General features: G+C 43.5%; 1 protein-coding gene across 1 annotated transcript in view; it reads right to left on the minus strand.

Annotated features, from left to right (window-relative positions):
• Nucleotides 1–1,547: 1,547 nt before the first annotated feature.
• The window catches only part of lamb2 (laminin, beta 2 (laminin S)), a 42,225-nt gene continuing 28,109 nt past the window's right edge, over nucleotides 1,548–15,663 (minus strand). The window contains exons 18-38 of the mRNA XM_076095336.1: nucleotides 15,355–15,482; nucleotides 15,138–15,270; nucleotides 14,808–15,000; nucleotides 13,264–13,407; nucleotides 12,549–12,780; nucleotides 12,216–12,385; nucleotides 10,882–10,917; nucleotides 8,498–8,722; nucleotides 8,189–8,406; nucleotides 7,974–8,070; nucleotides 6,608–6,789; nucleotides 6,299–6,489; nucleotides 5,888–6,072; nucleotides 5,422–5,663; nucleotides 4,689–4,892; nucleotides 4,164–4,308; nucleotides 3,541–3,748; nucleotides 3,321–3,462; nucleotides 2,392–2,568; nucleotides 2,141–2,300; nucleotides 1,548–1,684 (exon numbers count right to left, since the gene is read on the minus strand). Of these exons, the coding sequence (XP_075951451.1) occupies nucleotides 1,548–1,684; nucleotides 2,141–2,300; nucleotides 2,392–2,568; nucleotides 3,321–3,462; nucleotides 3,541–3,748; nucleotides 4,164–4,308; nucleotides 4,689–4,892; nucleotides 5,422–5,663; nucleotides 5,888–6,072; nucleotides 6,299–6,489; nucleotides 6,608–6,789; nucleotides 7,974–8,070; nucleotides 8,189–8,406; nucleotides 8,498–8,722; nucleotides 10,882–10,917; nucleotides 12,216–12,385; nucleotides 12,549–12,780; nucleotides 13,264–13,407; nucleotides 14,808–15,000; nucleotides 15,138–15,270; nucleotides 15,355–15,482 (3,549 nt within the window). The remainder of the gene's footprint in view (nucleotides 1,685–2,140; nucleotides 2,301–2,391; nucleotides 2,569–3,320; nucleotides 3,463–3,540; nucleotides 3,749–4,163; nucleotides 4,309–4,688; nucleotides 4,893–5,421; nucleotides 5,664–5,887; nucleotides 6,073–6,298; nucleotides 6,490–6,607; nucleotides 6,790–7,973; nucleotides 8,071–8,188; nucleotides 8,407–8,497; nucleotides 8,723–10,881; nucleotides 10,918–12,215; nucleotides 12,386–12,548; nucleotides 12,781–13,263; nucleotides 13,408–14,807; nucleotides 15,001–15,137; nucleotides 15,271–15,354; nucleotides 15,483–15,663) is intronic.

Raw genomic sequence — 15,663 nt, forward strand, 5'->3', positions numbered from 1 at the left:
GTGCTTTTTACACTGCACTTCATACCAAATCAGGCGGTGTGGCGCTACAGCGCAGGGTCATGCTGCAGTGGGGGAGTGTCACTTATTGGCCGCCAAGCAACTGCATCACAATTAACGTCTTTGGTTCCCTCACTGCTGGATTGTACATTTTTGGTGTCCAATCTGTTATATTGCAGTCATTCTAGAATGTAAACACGCTAGTCACGTGTTGCAATGGACATTTAACCCTGGGCTAGTAGAAGTGCAGTGTGAGTGTTATAGCCCTGGGCTCAGGTCAACCCTGGGTTAACAATGTGTGTGTGAAAAGGGGCTAAACTATTTCAGGATCAGCTCTTAGCCCAGGGCTAAAAGAATATGCTGTTTAAAAAAAGGGAAGTTCGTCCTGAGGGGGGTTCCAGAGGGAATGCCATTTCACCTAAATAAAGATAGACCGACCAATAACAACATCACTAGAGGCGTGCAGATAGCACACGCTGTTAGCGTCCACTGCTCTCATGATGACATCATTCCTGTATAGTATTGGTGTACAGCCATCCTCTTACTACAGGCAGAGGAGGGTTTTGGGCTTGTTATATCTTTTGGCTTAGCAGAGTCAAGAAGTAGATATTATTTTCACATAAAAATGGTCATATCATTTGTTTCCCTGTAATTTGTATAAAGGCAGACATAATACAAAAAATGCATTCCTAGCACCACAGTTGGTATTAATACATTTAAAATCCATATGAATGCAACGTGTCCATCTCTCCATTCTACTGTAAAGGGATGTCCTTAACACTACACAGGGACAAGGATCTACAGCAGTGGTGACCATACCCCCGCTCTGCATTTTTGGGGCTTATTTAAAAATACAAAAAAGGATTAATGCCTTATCATAATTACTTTTATGTGATTTTTTTTTTTACCAAAAAAAGTAGTTAAAAGTAAAATTTGAACAGATTGTCATTCTGAATTTATGTTCTCAAAAGCTGTTGTGTGTCACACTGAAAGAAGACTTTGTCCAGTGCAGTTTAAATGAGGTCTCTGAATCTACATCCAGTAGTAACAGAGACCTCATAGATAAAGGGGAGAAAATGATACCGACCCGCTGATTATACAATTCACTTACAAAGTCTCTGTGAAACTACAGATTGTTTGCAATGCATTATTGTCACCCAAATCTCAGTATTATTGACATATTCTAAAATATAATTTTCATGTTCAAAACACACATTTAAACACAGATACATTTCCAGATTATTTAGAAAATCCAAAACAAAAATAATGTGCACAAATTAAAGTCCAAATAAAATATGTGATATCAGACACCCTGTTCATGATCAGTTATGGGTATGTTTATATATATATATAATTATAATAGCAACCGTTTTGAAATTCCTACCAAAAAGACAGTTTGCACACAAAATATGCAAATGTCCTTACAGAGTGATAAAATCACCACCCAAGCCAAGTCTTCTTGAACTGTTTCTTCAAAGTCTCTTGTACAGTTACTGTGTCGCCAGACAAAGACGGTGGTGCAGCTGTTTTTTAGGACATGGAGTCCTGAGTTACTGGCATGTGTTGTAGATCTGGATTTGTTTGTTGATGTCATTGAGGATGGCTTTCATCTTGTCCTCCAAGCCGTCCAGCTGACGAGCTTTCCCCTCCAACCTCTTCTGGTTCTCCTCGTAGTTTTTCTCCAGCTCTGTGAGTAGCAGGAGAGTCAGGAATGGTTACACATCTATATATGAAATCCCTTGATCGATCCCTTTTCGTAGGTATGCTGATGAAACATAAGCAAGGACTGAAGTTGCTCTCTCTCTCTCTCTCTCTCTCTCTCTCTGTGAAGAGCTGGGCGATAATTCAATATGATCATTTATATTCTTTCAAAGTTATCATATCGTGATGACATCATATATCGAGATATCGTGATACGCAATTACATCGTCTAAATAGATAATAACAAGTATACTGACTCAAATTCTCATAAATCTGATCATTTTGTACAAAAGTTATTAATTAAATGGGATAATACTGAGTACTTTTCATTAGTCAAGAATTTAATTCACACACAAGTATATAAAACAATGTCATGTATATAATGTACATATATATGTTCATCTACATACACACAGGCACACACAGAGACATGAATGAGCACCTGCTAGTCTCTGGAGCTTCTTCTGGGCATCTCTCAGCAGTTCCTTTGCTTCATCTCTGAGGCTCTCCGCTCTTTTCTTGGCGTCCTGCACAGCTTTGGCCTTTGTGTCAACCCGCTGCTGCACCTCATGGTATTTATCCGTCAGCTGGCCATCAAGAATCTGAACATCAAGACAGGAGAGGTTTCTCTTTAACTGCTGTGTACGCTTTTAATGAGGAAAAGTATGCGTGCGCACACACGAACACACACACCTGCTTGGCTTCGTTGGCCTTGTCTCGTGCCATGGTGGCCGTCTCTTCGGCTCGGGCTGCTGCCATGCTGTTGTTGGCCCGTTTGGTCTTTAGGGCGGTGATCTTCCGTCCCAGTGTGCCCAGCCGGTCCATGGCGTCATTCAGGTCCTTCTCACTGTTGGACGTTTCAGACTCAATCTGAGGAGAGAATGCAAAGTGAACCTACACTAAAATATCTTTTTAGCCACTAGAAAACAGTGGAAAAAAACACAACACTAACATGTCATCACCTTTAAAGTTAATGGTTTTACAGAATAATGTCTTTGTGTCTCCTAATGCTACTGCGAGAGAATTTGTACCAACAACTCGTCCGGCTTGGCTCACCAGATACAAATGGCCTCTGTGCACGGTTACAGCCTCTGGTCAAATCATGCTCCCGGCTCCAATAACGAATTTCTGTCATATTTAGTTCAATAGCAGCAGTATCACTATCTGTTTTTATGTTTAATTGTACAGCTGAGTCTGTTACTACTTCATCCTTAATTTATCTAATTTGAGTATCTGCTTAGCTTGCAGATTGTTTTTATATCTTCAGTTGTCTGTACTTTGATTGTATTGTATTGTATTGTATTGTATTGTATTGTATTGTATTGTATTGTATTTCTATGTCAGGACCCCAGGAGGACTAACTAAACAATAAACCATATAAATCACTGACTGATATTTTCTTGAGCTGGTTAACACAATTTCTTGTGACAATGGTCCAACTTTAAATATAAGCCTCTCCTGGCCAATCACTGAGTGACAGGCATTCATTAACAACCCTAAAAACCTGTACAGATATGTCTATTTCTTGTATGTGGCATTAAAAAAAAAACTTACTTATTGCTCAGTTAACCACTATTACACTGAGTTAAACGTTTTTCTTGTTTTTTGGGGGGGTTGGTTACCTGTACCAGTCGAGCTTCAGTCTCCCCAATGTCCGCCTTGGCTCTCGCTATGGCCTTCTCTGCTGATGTCTGGGTAGTCTTAGCATCTGCCAGGGCCTGTTTCACTGTCTCTGCTGTGGTCTTCACCCCCTCAGCGCTGTGCCTTAACAACGGCGAGAGGATGCATCAATATGTAATGCTCTTGGTTCGTTTGTTTCAAGTCTGAGTCCTCTCTGATTACCTTGCCCTCTTGGCATCCAGCAGAAGTTGCTCCGCCTTGCGGACGTCGTCCTGCGTCTGCTGCAAGATGGCGTCCACATTCGAAAGGCTGCGAACACGCTCCTTGATTTCATCAGCAAGATGCCTGATCTGGAGGGGCGAAGCAGGGATGGAGAGCTCCAACACGCGGTTCGCCACTGCCTCAATGCTGTCCGGGTCTGCACCTTCCTCTGAGAAATGAGAAGTGGCAGGGTCGACACGGGAGGGTTGATTAACAGGAAACATTCTACGTGTTCTTGGTTAAAGTTACCTCGAGGAACTTTCTTTTTGTGTTGATTTCGGCGTTCCCTGGAGACAAAAGCAGCAGTGTTTCTGAGCACCAGACTCCCTTTAGAAACCATCTTATTTTACTGCAGCAGGGTCTGACATTGTGCCTCGCTCAGTGCTGGTTCTAGTTCTTCCAGAATCTGCATGATTTCGTCAGATTTAGAAATAGCCAGTGTTCACTCTGATGGTCTCGTCTATTGATGTCGGTCATGTAGAAACCTTATGACCAGTTAAAAGTTCCTTGTCGTAACTTTAACTTGCTAAATGTACATGTACAACATATCATAATGTATAGACCCGGCAGACTGTCAGACTCACGAGTGAGGAAGTCTCTGATCTGTTTGATGAGGTCTCTCAGGTCATTGTTGGAGCGCTCCACTTTGTTCTTGGTGGCGGTGGCTTTGTCCAGAGCTGCTTGGGCTTTACCCTTGGCCTCCTCTGCCTTGGTCTTGGCATCTGCCACCTGAATGAAAGGCAGATATGCTTATGGTGAACACAAAAGGCTGGTAGTTATTCACAATAACCGTGGTTGATTAATGGCATGTGATGAAGTCTTCAGGTTTTGCCTATAGGCTTGTACTCAGCAAACATGTCTGCCATATACAGTATTGACAGCAGTGTCAAAAATATAATAACATACAACACTTGCAAATTGGATTTAGCTCGATCATCTGCATTCAATTCTGGTCCAGTGACAAGAGGACAAAAGCTTTGTCTGCCTCTGTAGTGTATTTGTCCAAAGAGTTGGCTCTAGAGATATGTTAGCACAAAAACCCAAACCTCCAGATGTGGTCGAGCCGAACAGATGTGATGTTATATGTTTGAATCAGCTGAACTCCGTACCTTGGTAAAGAGTCCCTCCACCTCTCCCATAGCTTTGTTCAGCTCCTTTTCTGCGTGTTTGGCTCTCTCCAGGGCATTGTCAGCTACTGCTACAGCGCCATTACAGTTTAGGCCTCCACAGTGACGGTTCCCTTCATCGTCGCGGCAACCTGCACCCCCACAAGGACTTTCCCCACAGGCGGCATCACCTGGGGCGCCGCAAACCTGTTGGGACAAGTGAACATGTACCTCTGTTTGTGTGGAACTGATCAGGCAACAACTACACACTTGGTCGAGACCAGAAGGGACTTTTTCTTGTTTTATCATAAAAATAAATATTTATTATTCTAAAGGCACAATGTGTAGATTTTCCTAAAAAAAATAATGTCGACTGATACAAAAAAAACAACCTTTTAATCATCACTTATGGCGGTGTCTGTATCTGCTTCTCTTTTCTATTCATTTAGCTGTGTTTGAGATTTTTCTGGGTTCAACCATAAAAATATTGCAACCGGGGGCCAGATCGTAAGCACGCATCCAAGAGGAAACAACAAAAAGGGCGGACACAGCGCGGAGACATATAGCGATGAGGACCGCCACCTGCTGGGGAGCACCGTAACTTTAAATGCTGTTTTTCTCAATTTTACTGCTTCTGTAGTTACTTCTCTTTGTCTTCGTATGTCTCCATTTATAAATACTGTCTCACTTTATCAGAGCCAATAGCTGCTTTAAATAACGAAGAATGTGATCAAACCTTCTCGTTGATCTTCTTTAGGTTCAGGCCCTGCGCTCGGGTGTTGAGTTCTCCAAGCGCCCGCTTGTTAGCTGCATTTTTGCGGTTGAAGTCGTCCTTCTTGACTGAGATGAGGCGCTCGGTGCGGCGGCGAGTGTCTGCAGATTGGCTGACGGTGCTGGGACGGGTGGTTGTTGATTCATTGGCACGCCGCTCCGCATCACGAGACTTGTTGTGGGAGCTACGGATGCTGTCGTACGCACCTAGAGGAAACCAAAATTCAGATGAATCTAACTGAGGCTGGAGTAAATTTGAGGATCATAAAGGATTATAGATTCTTCACTAAGTGTAAGAGGATTCGGAATAATGATGCTGCGTGTGAGGGATCTTAAGTAGGAAAAGAGTGTGGACAGTTAAAGCAGACAGGAGCAGAAAGTTTGAGGTACGACAGTGAATGGTTGAACAATGAATTCCCTCTTGTTCTCACCTAGGAAGTTGGAGTTTTTTAGGATATCTAGTTGGCGGTGTAGCTGATCTGAAGTGAGGTTGAGCTCTTTGGCTTCTCTCTCCAGAGCACTCAGCTCCTTGCTTGCCTCAGAGTTGCTGTCCTGGACGATGGTTAGGTCTCCTTCCAGACGGTTCAGGGTGTCAGTGGCCTCACCGATCTGCGCTCTGCAGGGTAAGAGAAGCAGTTGTGGGGGGGTGTAAATTACAATCCGGACATGATTTTAAATGTACTCTCTTTGACAAATTGCATAAATCTGCAGACAGTGTTAAGAGATTGTTCTTGAACAGTTCCTAAGTCAAGCATCATTATCTTGACACTACTACTGTATGTGGCAGATGGATAATCACACTTGGGGAACTCTTAAAATGCAGTGGGATGTACCAGCTGTACCTAAGATCTTCAATAAGCTCCATTAGGGTAGCGACAGCTGCAGCAGTGGCGTTGCGTGCGTTGACAATTCCCCGAGCTTGTGCCAGTTTCTCCTCCAGGTCCCTGAAGGCCTTCTCATAGGCCCCAGTAAGCCCAGTGGTCTGAATCTCGTGGGCACGCTCCGCCAGAGTCTTGGTGCGCACTGCCAGGTCCTGTTGATGAGACGGAATTGTGAAGAGAAAGATTGTGGTTCATAATCAGTTCTTCAATATTTCACATTCGGCTTCTGCTGACTGAGGATTAGACCCAGACTTTTGCGTGAAACTACACCTGCACGATGCGATCCCAGTCCCCGAAGCACTTGTGACAGGGCTGACAGTTGGGGAACTGGCCAGAGAAGCCTCTGGCACACTGGTCACAGCGCACACCTGACACCCCCTGCTGGCAAACACAATGGCCGGTCACCCGGTTGCACTGAGAGGTCTCGATGCCTCGCCAGTCGCAGTCGCAAGCTGGTGAGAGAGAGAAGGGGGGAGGAGGGAGGGTAAAGTGAATATGGAACATCAGGATCTAGCTTGTTATGAGATAATCTCATTTGTTTACACTTGTGTATCTATGTTAACTGCAAAAAGAATGTGTTGTTTATTGATTATGAGGCTGGTACAAGGCTTGAGACTGGTTAGTGATACTGTTCTGAAATTATCTAACCTACCTGAAGTCAGAATTCTAATAAAATGCTTCTTGTATGTTATCTGGGTGAGCATAAATTATTTATAAAAATGTATCTAAATTATCAAATTATAAATTATTCACATATAATAATTAAAACTGATTTTCAAACAGTCCTGATTATTTACAAAATAAATTGGACAACATCAATTATTTAGTGTAGATATTATATATTCCCCCTAAACCTAGTCATACATATATCATATCATTATTAGGGCCTGCACTGGACCACAAGGTTTGCCATTCTGATTATGTTAATGGTGCTTAATTTGATTATTGTTTTGTAAGAATAGAAAAAGAAGTGGACGTAGCCTCCGGGTCTCAAAAGTGAGGCCAATGGAGAAGTGCCTTAAACCTGCATTCTTTCTAATGGTCAGTAGGGGGCGACTCCTCTGGGTGTCAAAAGAAGTCAGCTAGTATAGAAGTTTATGTGAACATGACTCTACTTCTCACTTGAATTATTACCTCAGTAAACATTGTAAACATGAGTTTATGGTCTCAATCTCTAGTTTCAAGTCTTCTTCAATAACAGCATGATGTTTATCCAGTAAATTATGGTCAATTTAGAGTCAAAAAGACCATAAAGATGCTTTAGGGCGGGGCTACCTTGTGATTTACAGGTCGCTACCAGAGCTACCTGTCAATCATTACAGAGGCATAATGCGTATCCGTTTCCAGCTCCAGCCTTTTGTCCTGGCTCCACAAAGCCAAGATGGCAACGGCCAAAATGCCAAACTTGAGGCTTCAAAATGGCAGTCCACAAACCAAAGGGTGACAGTGGTCAGTACGCTCTATATGTATTAGCCTTCGTGCACTGGGTTGCAGTGTTAGCCAAAATGAGCTGAAGGTATTTTTGCACTGTGACGTACTGTCTGCTGTAAATCCCGACAGCACTTCACTTCTGCATTGAATCCTTTGGTCTCATCATGTTCATAACAAGCATGCATTATGTCTTCATGCATCTAACCTCTGCACTGGGTCCGGGGGTCTCCCCAGTAGTTCTCCTGACAGTCTGTGCAGGTCTTCCCGCCGAAGCCGTCACGACACTGACACTGCCCAGTGAACTGCACAGCAGAGTGAAGCATGACACGTCAGCGTGAATGAATGTGAACGTACATCACACTTGTACTGCATCATGAGATGTGCTTATCTGAACGTGTCCAGGTCCCAAGTGTGCCATACCTCATTACATGACGAGGTGACTGAGTTGTTGGGATCACAGCCGCAGGGTTCACAGCCCATCCCGCTGGCCAGGTTCCAGTGGTTGGGGGCGCAGTGGTCACATGGCAGACCTATGACGTGTGGCAGACACTGGCACTGCCCTGTTGCTCGCTGGCACACACAGTCCTCACGCTCCATGCACTGGCCCCGGTCAGTGCCCAGGAAGTTACACGTGCACTCTGAAGGGCAAAAACCGGCATGCATCATCATGATATTGCTTATTTTTTTAAATATATATTAACAATTCTTTTCAATGAACAGGTCACTCACTCCTGCAGTTGCGACGGGAAGCGTCGCCGAAATAGCTGCTCTTGCAGATGTCACACTTGGGGCCCTCGGTGTTGTAAAGGCATTTCCGGCACTGTCCGGTCTGCCTGTCGCAAGCCTCCATGTCGGACATATCTATGTTGTTGTTGCACTGGCACGGCTGGCAGCGCCCTCCGGGCTGAGAGGGGTTGCCATAATAACCCGGAGCACATTCCTCACATCGGGCTCCTGAATTGGGAGAAAAAGCAACAAAGGAAAGAGAACAAGAGTTCCAATAAGAAAAGCGTGGGGGAGGAGATATGATGATTGCTACTTTTATTTTGACTGAAATATATTTGCAATTAGAATCAGTGAAGTGCTCTACAGGATTTCTCAAGCAGTTTTTTCAGGGTGTATGAAACAACGGGAAGCAGGAAACGTATGAATTAACAGCAGCACAATCAGCAGGTGGTCTTGGTTTAACTAAAGTGGACCCGCCTCATTTTTGCCTAGACTGCAACTGAAATGTTTTCAGTGTATTGATAGACCATGTTAGTCTTAACACTTATTAACGTTATCATATAAATACAGTATGCTACTAGAATTTAGTTTGAGTTTAGTGAACGCATTGTCACTCAATGGGGTTGGGTTATTTAAGAGTCTTCATCATCACATCTTTGTTCGGGAGAGTATGCAGCATATTACTGTACTTGATTACATAATAAACTTTATCATTACTCAGCAGTCTTTTACATTATTTGATTCTTCCATGATGGCTGCAAGAAGATGTAAGACAGATGTGAAATTGTCATGATTAGCATATGAATTCTTGAGTTACAGCCCAAAAATGTGTTTTGTGAGGTCAGAGTGACATTTGACCACCAAACTCTAATCAGTCCAACCTCGAGTTCAAATCAATGTTTGTGCCAGATGTCCTGATATTTCCTCCTGACATTCCTGAGATATAGAGTTCATGAGAATGGGATGAACCTGATGTCACAGTGACCTTTGACATCCAAATGAGTTCATCATTGAGTTTAGAGCATTGAGTTAAGCAGCTACAGTGTCCTTTAACTTTTCAGGTCCACTTCCTCTCTCTCATCCTGTACTTTTAAGAAACACTACCCTGTCCTGCTTCCTCTAACAGACAGGTCATAATGATACAGTGAGCATTCGATGGTCAGTACCCTTCTCTGTTGTGCTTTATCAGAAAAGCCGAGCGGGTAAAGAGAAAAAAAACATCAGCCTATTTATCCTGGCTGTATGGGTATAGAGATGGAGTGTATTTAAGTCCTGCCCACACCGGAGGGGAAACTCTCTCCATTGACTTTGTATTGCGTGAAGGTGCCTTCTTGTCACTTTGTCTGCTAGAAAACAACAGAAACATGCATAAAAGCTGCTGTGTGGTGGGATGCACTACCAACAGGGTAAAGAACTGCAAAATTGAGGCACCAGCAGGAAGAATGGGAAAACTGGGGAACTATATTTCTGTAGGTTAAGCTAAAGCATTTAACAGTATGCAACTTGTGTAATCGTGGAATGTGGATAAATTAGAAAGCTATGCAGTATTATGTTTGCAAGGGCCTTCGCTAACTGCAGTAGCCTGCTTACGCATAGCTAAAATTAGCTTGCTAAATGTTTGCAAACTTGTCACATCATCATTTTAGTTATCAGCAGCACCCCTGGTAGACTAACATAATAATCCTTTGACATGCTGAAATCAGATGTTTTTAGTTAGCTAAAGGCATTTTGTTAGCGTTTCAGTCCTTGGTTGCATAATGTGGTAACAACTGTATTCCTGTGCTTTTAACAGTGTGATGGGCTGCGCTCTTTGTCTCGATACTATTGTATCAGTACAACTCTTATTTTCCAGGAAATGACCGTACAACCCCCTCCCAACCTCAATACACAGATAAACATGAACAGTTTAAACACAAGAGATAGAAGCTGACCCAGATTCAGAATCAAGTGACACCTGTCTCAAGGTCTCTCCCTTTTTACTTTAAAGGATACTTTTTATGATCGGGAAACCACACTTTTTGACACAATAACTGTAAAAATAATGATTCTGGGCCAGGTCCTTGTATTGGAAACATTTACACAGACCTGGTTCAAATCTAGTTTTTAAAATCTTTTTACCACTTATAATATAATTTCAATCTAATTTTAGGGACACGTATTTGTCCCTATAGTGCCATACAACACATCGGCAGCCACTGAAAAGCCATGGAAAGGGTTTGACATTATTCTTTGAGCCAGGTCTTCACACATGGGCGGGAGTGCACTGTGGCACAGCACCGTTGATGGGAGGGGTACTGAAGCCATGCATGGGTAGGACTGGTGAAGTGGAGGGTTGGTGGAATATAGAGGAGGACTGGAAGGGACGGGGGTCAACCATCATTACTCACGCTTAAAAATGGTCGCCCCGGAGCGTTTAACAATCCCTGTGCCAGTAAAACAGGGGAAGGAGGAAATTACAGGTTACCATTCACCATAGCACACTGACAAACATTGTTCTTACCTCATTTGAGCTGTATCCTTGACTTTGAGTTTTATTACTAACAGAGCTGCTCTGGAGGAGGGGAACCTCAGTGGTTGACACAAAATGTCGACTTGAAGAACCTCGAGTTGATCAAAAACATGAAGCTGTGGTAATAACGATGGACTCTGCTGGACTCACTTGATAATAGGGATGAATATTCGTGGTCCCCAGTGGGTCATTCCTTGTGTTTTTGATGACCCCCTGACCTTTCCTCCAGCATCACCATCAGGTCAAACATTTCCTTTTGAACAACCTTTTGTTCCATGGAAAAAAGTATCTTAACAAGAGTCTACAGTCATGCTAGCAACTCAGCTGTATCTAGAAACAGCAGTGCTTTGAGCTAAATGCTAATGTAAACATGCTAATGTTAAGGAGATATAATGTTTACCGTGTTCGCTATCTTTGCTTTTTATTTGCTAAATAGCAACAAACACAAGTAAAGCTAAGGCTGATGGGAATTTCTCTGTTGTTTGCGATGTCAAGTCGCACCGCCGTTTTAATGCACAGGCTTACGACGATGACGTAAAAGGGCCCACTGGGCTTGGGGGAGGGATTTAAAATTAATTGTAACAGTCAAAACAGAAAAATTTAACGGGACCGTTGAGTTGGGTGCTTGCAACACATTTAGGTCAAAGCACCACTGAGCCCAAGTCCAGAGCTACTAGTAGTCCTGGTTTAAGGTTCATCACTCAGGTTATCTATACTGTAACATCAGTTCCTCCTTCGACAAAACTCCAGTTAGCTACAAACAAAAATAAGGATGCACTGAAACTATGTGAGATGAAATATTACTATTCAGGCTCTCTTTCTGAATATAAAATGTATCTTTCAGCTTAAAGTGATCCACTGAGGTGCCATTTGGCTCGATAAAATACATCACAACACACAATTGCACTTCGTATATTTGACTCAGATCAGGTTTCGCAGTGATGTTCGAAAACTCAAACGAAGAGCAGTATAATGGTGCAGTGCTATAATGTTCAGGTGTGCAACAGTTTCAACAGGTATTCACACCGTCACTCACCCACACACACACACACCCACACACACACACACACACACATCTGGACACGGCAATAATGTCATTAGCATCACCTGCTGAGGATGAGGAGGAGACACAGAGCAGAAAGCAAGGACAGATGTGACAGAGAGCACAAAAGAAGGAATACAGCAAGGCTACAAGCATCGTTTCAGTTGTACCTGTGTAGCCCTGGTTACAGTTGCAGATAATTTGTCTGTTACGGTTGTCCTGGTAACAAGACGCAGCAAAGTGGCGTCCGCTGTTGGGGCCGTCTGGACAGGGGCATGGGCGACACTGAGCACTGGATGCTTTGCCCAAAACTGGGGTACCATAGTAACCATTGGCGCACCTACAGAGATAACAAAGTAGAAAAAAATCCTGTGAACTTTAACTAACAATACAACTTTATTCTCTTTTCAATCTTTTAATCCCCCTTTTTATCCCTATGATATGCTATGCTGGATTTGAACCTGATCTCATGCAGCGTGGTCACCTCCACATTGAGACATCACCTGTCACACTTGTCTCCTCCAGTGTTGTCCCTGCAGCTGACGCAGGCTCCGGTCCTCTGGTCGCACTTGTCGGCGTGTCCGTTACACTGGCAGGGTCGGCAGCTGGGGAAGCCCCAGTGACCCGCCTGGCACCCGTCGCAGCGCTGACCAAACGCTCCGGGACGGCACTGGCACTGACCGGTGTACTTGTCGCAAAGTCGAGTCACAGAGCCTTCCAAGCTGCAACTGCAGGCTGGACCGAGGGAGAGAGGGACAAGGAGAAACGTTCAGGAGGGAGGATGATAGGAATAAGTGAAGTGGAGAGGAGAAGGAATCAAAGAGAGTTTGGGAATACATCACTTAAGTAAAGGGGCTTTGGATTTGCAATTGTGCACTGAGAGGCAGTAGAGGGCGCTAGCAGCATAGCGTGTAACTAATCCAAGGCACTGCACATAAAGTGTGGATAAACGCATCTTACTCTGCAGACCTTTGTCACTGTAACTAAATAGAATAAAAGAACAAAACGCGAAATAACATTGAGTACCAATATTGTGTGAGATCCAGGAGCTTCAATTGAGGTTTTCCAGTGAAACTGTTTTATTAGCTGTTGCAGTGTCCGCACCTTAAGGCCCTACAAAGCACTTCCAAGCTAAGTATTAGTTGGAAAAATGCAACCAGATTAGGAGTGTAAAATATACACCATATGCTCCATGAACGGGTCTGGAGAGTCTCTCACCTATGCAGCCTGAGGGTCCAAAGCCGTAAGTTCCCGGAGCACACTGGTCACAGCGTCGACCTATCACACTGGGCCTGCAGTGACATTGGCCCCCGCGGACGTCGCACATGGAGCTGATGGACCCCTGAGGATCGCAATTACAAGCTGTTGGAGGACAGAGAAGAACAGGCATGAGGTCACCGAACCCTTACATATGGGAACATCCTGCACATTGCATTCTGGGATCAGGCTAATGTGGTTAAGTATTAGTTTTGCAGGTCACCCACCTATGTTGCATAGATTTACAGCTTCAAGTTGAGCTGAATTTTCAAATCTATTTGGGTAAGGAAATGGTCAAGTAAACAATCGGTTGAGAAACGTCTGAATACATTTTTACCAATAAAGAAATTCCACTCCTTGAAAAATGTTTAACCCTTGTGCTGTCCTGGGGTCATTTTTGACCCCAGGACAGCACAGAATGTTCTAAATAAATGAGACATCATATTTTTGGTTTAATATTGAATGACTTTTCCTATTTTAATGGGGACAACTGGGTAAACACAAACTCAACATGTTGATATGTAAAGTGATATGTAAAGCCATTAAAACACCCAAAAAATATCTCTTTCCAATTTTAGGTCAATCAGTGAGATTTTATGGTGATCTGCATATTTCTCCATAGTCCCGTAACAGGGCGTCTGGATGTATACGGGTTTGGGTGTCGGGGGGGTTGTTTTATTTAAAGGGCTATTTAGGTAGTCAACAAAAAACTAAGTACCTGACACATAAACTTTGGTAGCAATTTTAATTACAATAATGTTCTGCAGGTTCAAATTGCTGGGGTCAAAATGACCCCAGGATAACAGGTGTTAGTAAATTTGAAGGTAGCATGAGGGTTAAATGTTGCAGAAATGAATGTTGACATGTTTTATATGTCAGGTAATGACTTGGAATAAAGTTGACTAAGGAGTTGAAACACAGAGGTGGGTGATAATTTATACTGTATGCTTTATAAACAGTCAAACCTGACGGGGTCATTTTTGACCCCAGAGGACAACAGGTGTGATTATGTGCTGCCATTTCAAATGATTCAAGAACAGCATCCTCACTAAACTTTGATATGTACCTCTCTGTGATCAGTCAAATAGTAAAAAATAATATAAAGTCAAAATAATTCATTGTTTCATTGTATTTTCACTCAAAAACAGGGTATACTTTTATGTAAACAAGGTCTATTGGCCCTAAATTCCAAAATGAAGGGAAACATTTGTTGTAATGGGTTGGACTGAAGTAAGACAATTTGACAATTTATACTATATGCTTTAAAAACAGTCAAACCAGGTGGGGTCATTTTTGACCCCAGAGGACAACAAGTGTATGGCAGTCGGGAGGACAACACAAGGGTTGATAACGTTAACTTCACTAATCCCAATTATGAGGCTGTTTTATTTTCCCCTAAAGGGAAGTCAGAGCTCAGGGTAAAGGTCCTGTAACCCTGCAGCCTACTGCATTAGACATCATGAACGCCATTCAAACAAGGCACAAGAAGACATTTCTATACTCACACAGAGCCCCGTCATTTATGATGGCCGACATGCTGGTGATTAGCTTGGCACAGGTGTCACTCATCAGTGGGCCTGTTACACTCTTCGCCCCCTCGTGGCAGCGGTACCGCTCATAGGCTTGCTTCCTGTTGTTGGAAGCTGGATCGCCTGCGTTGAACATCTCTATGGAGGAGTGGCGTGGCATCAAGGCCATCTGGTGCAGAGAATGGGGATTTATGAATAGGAGAGGGAGGGAGATGTTCGTGCACAGAATGAATGAAGTCAACTTCTGCATGAGTCAGATTATTATTATTATTATTTTGAAGGAATGGAAAAAGAAACTCTTCTCACAGAGTCCATGAGGAGGACAGCGTTGGCCGCTCCGTTGAGGACACTGTTGGCATCGTGATAGCGTTTGAACTCAAAGCGGAAGGTGTAAGTCACACCTCTCTCCAGACACACAGGATGAGGAGGGACCACAAACCTGGAGCAAACACAGTCAGCAGCACACAGTTAACATTCAGCTATTGTCTACATGTGAGTGTATTTGTGTGTTTGAGCCACAGACCTGGCTCCAGCCGGCAGGGAGATGGTGAGTCTGTCATCATCTGGGATGGTGTTTCCACAGGGGCTGCTGGTCGGAATCGGCCCCGGACGGATCACTGTTATTCGCACCTCCTCCCAGTCTCGCGGCATCTGGGTAGAATCAGTGTTTTATGGTTAATATGCAGTCAAAAGCATAGTCATGGTGAGCTTTAGAAGGGGAGGACGGTCACAAAGTACAAAACCACCAACATGTTCCTTTATGTTAGTGGTTAGTGGGGATTCGTCAGCAGAGGGAAGGCTGCACATTGCTGCTTATTCGCTTTCTTGTCGA

This window comes from Anarhichas minor, unplaced genomic scaffold (assembly GCF_050575085.1).
Source record: "Anarhichas minor isolate MPS153535 unplaced genomic scaffold, ASM5057508v1 ptg000020l, whole genome shotgun sequence".
Lineage (NCBI taxonomy): Eukaryota > Metazoa > Chordata > Actinopteri > Perciformes > Anarhichadidae > Anarhichas > Anarhichas minor.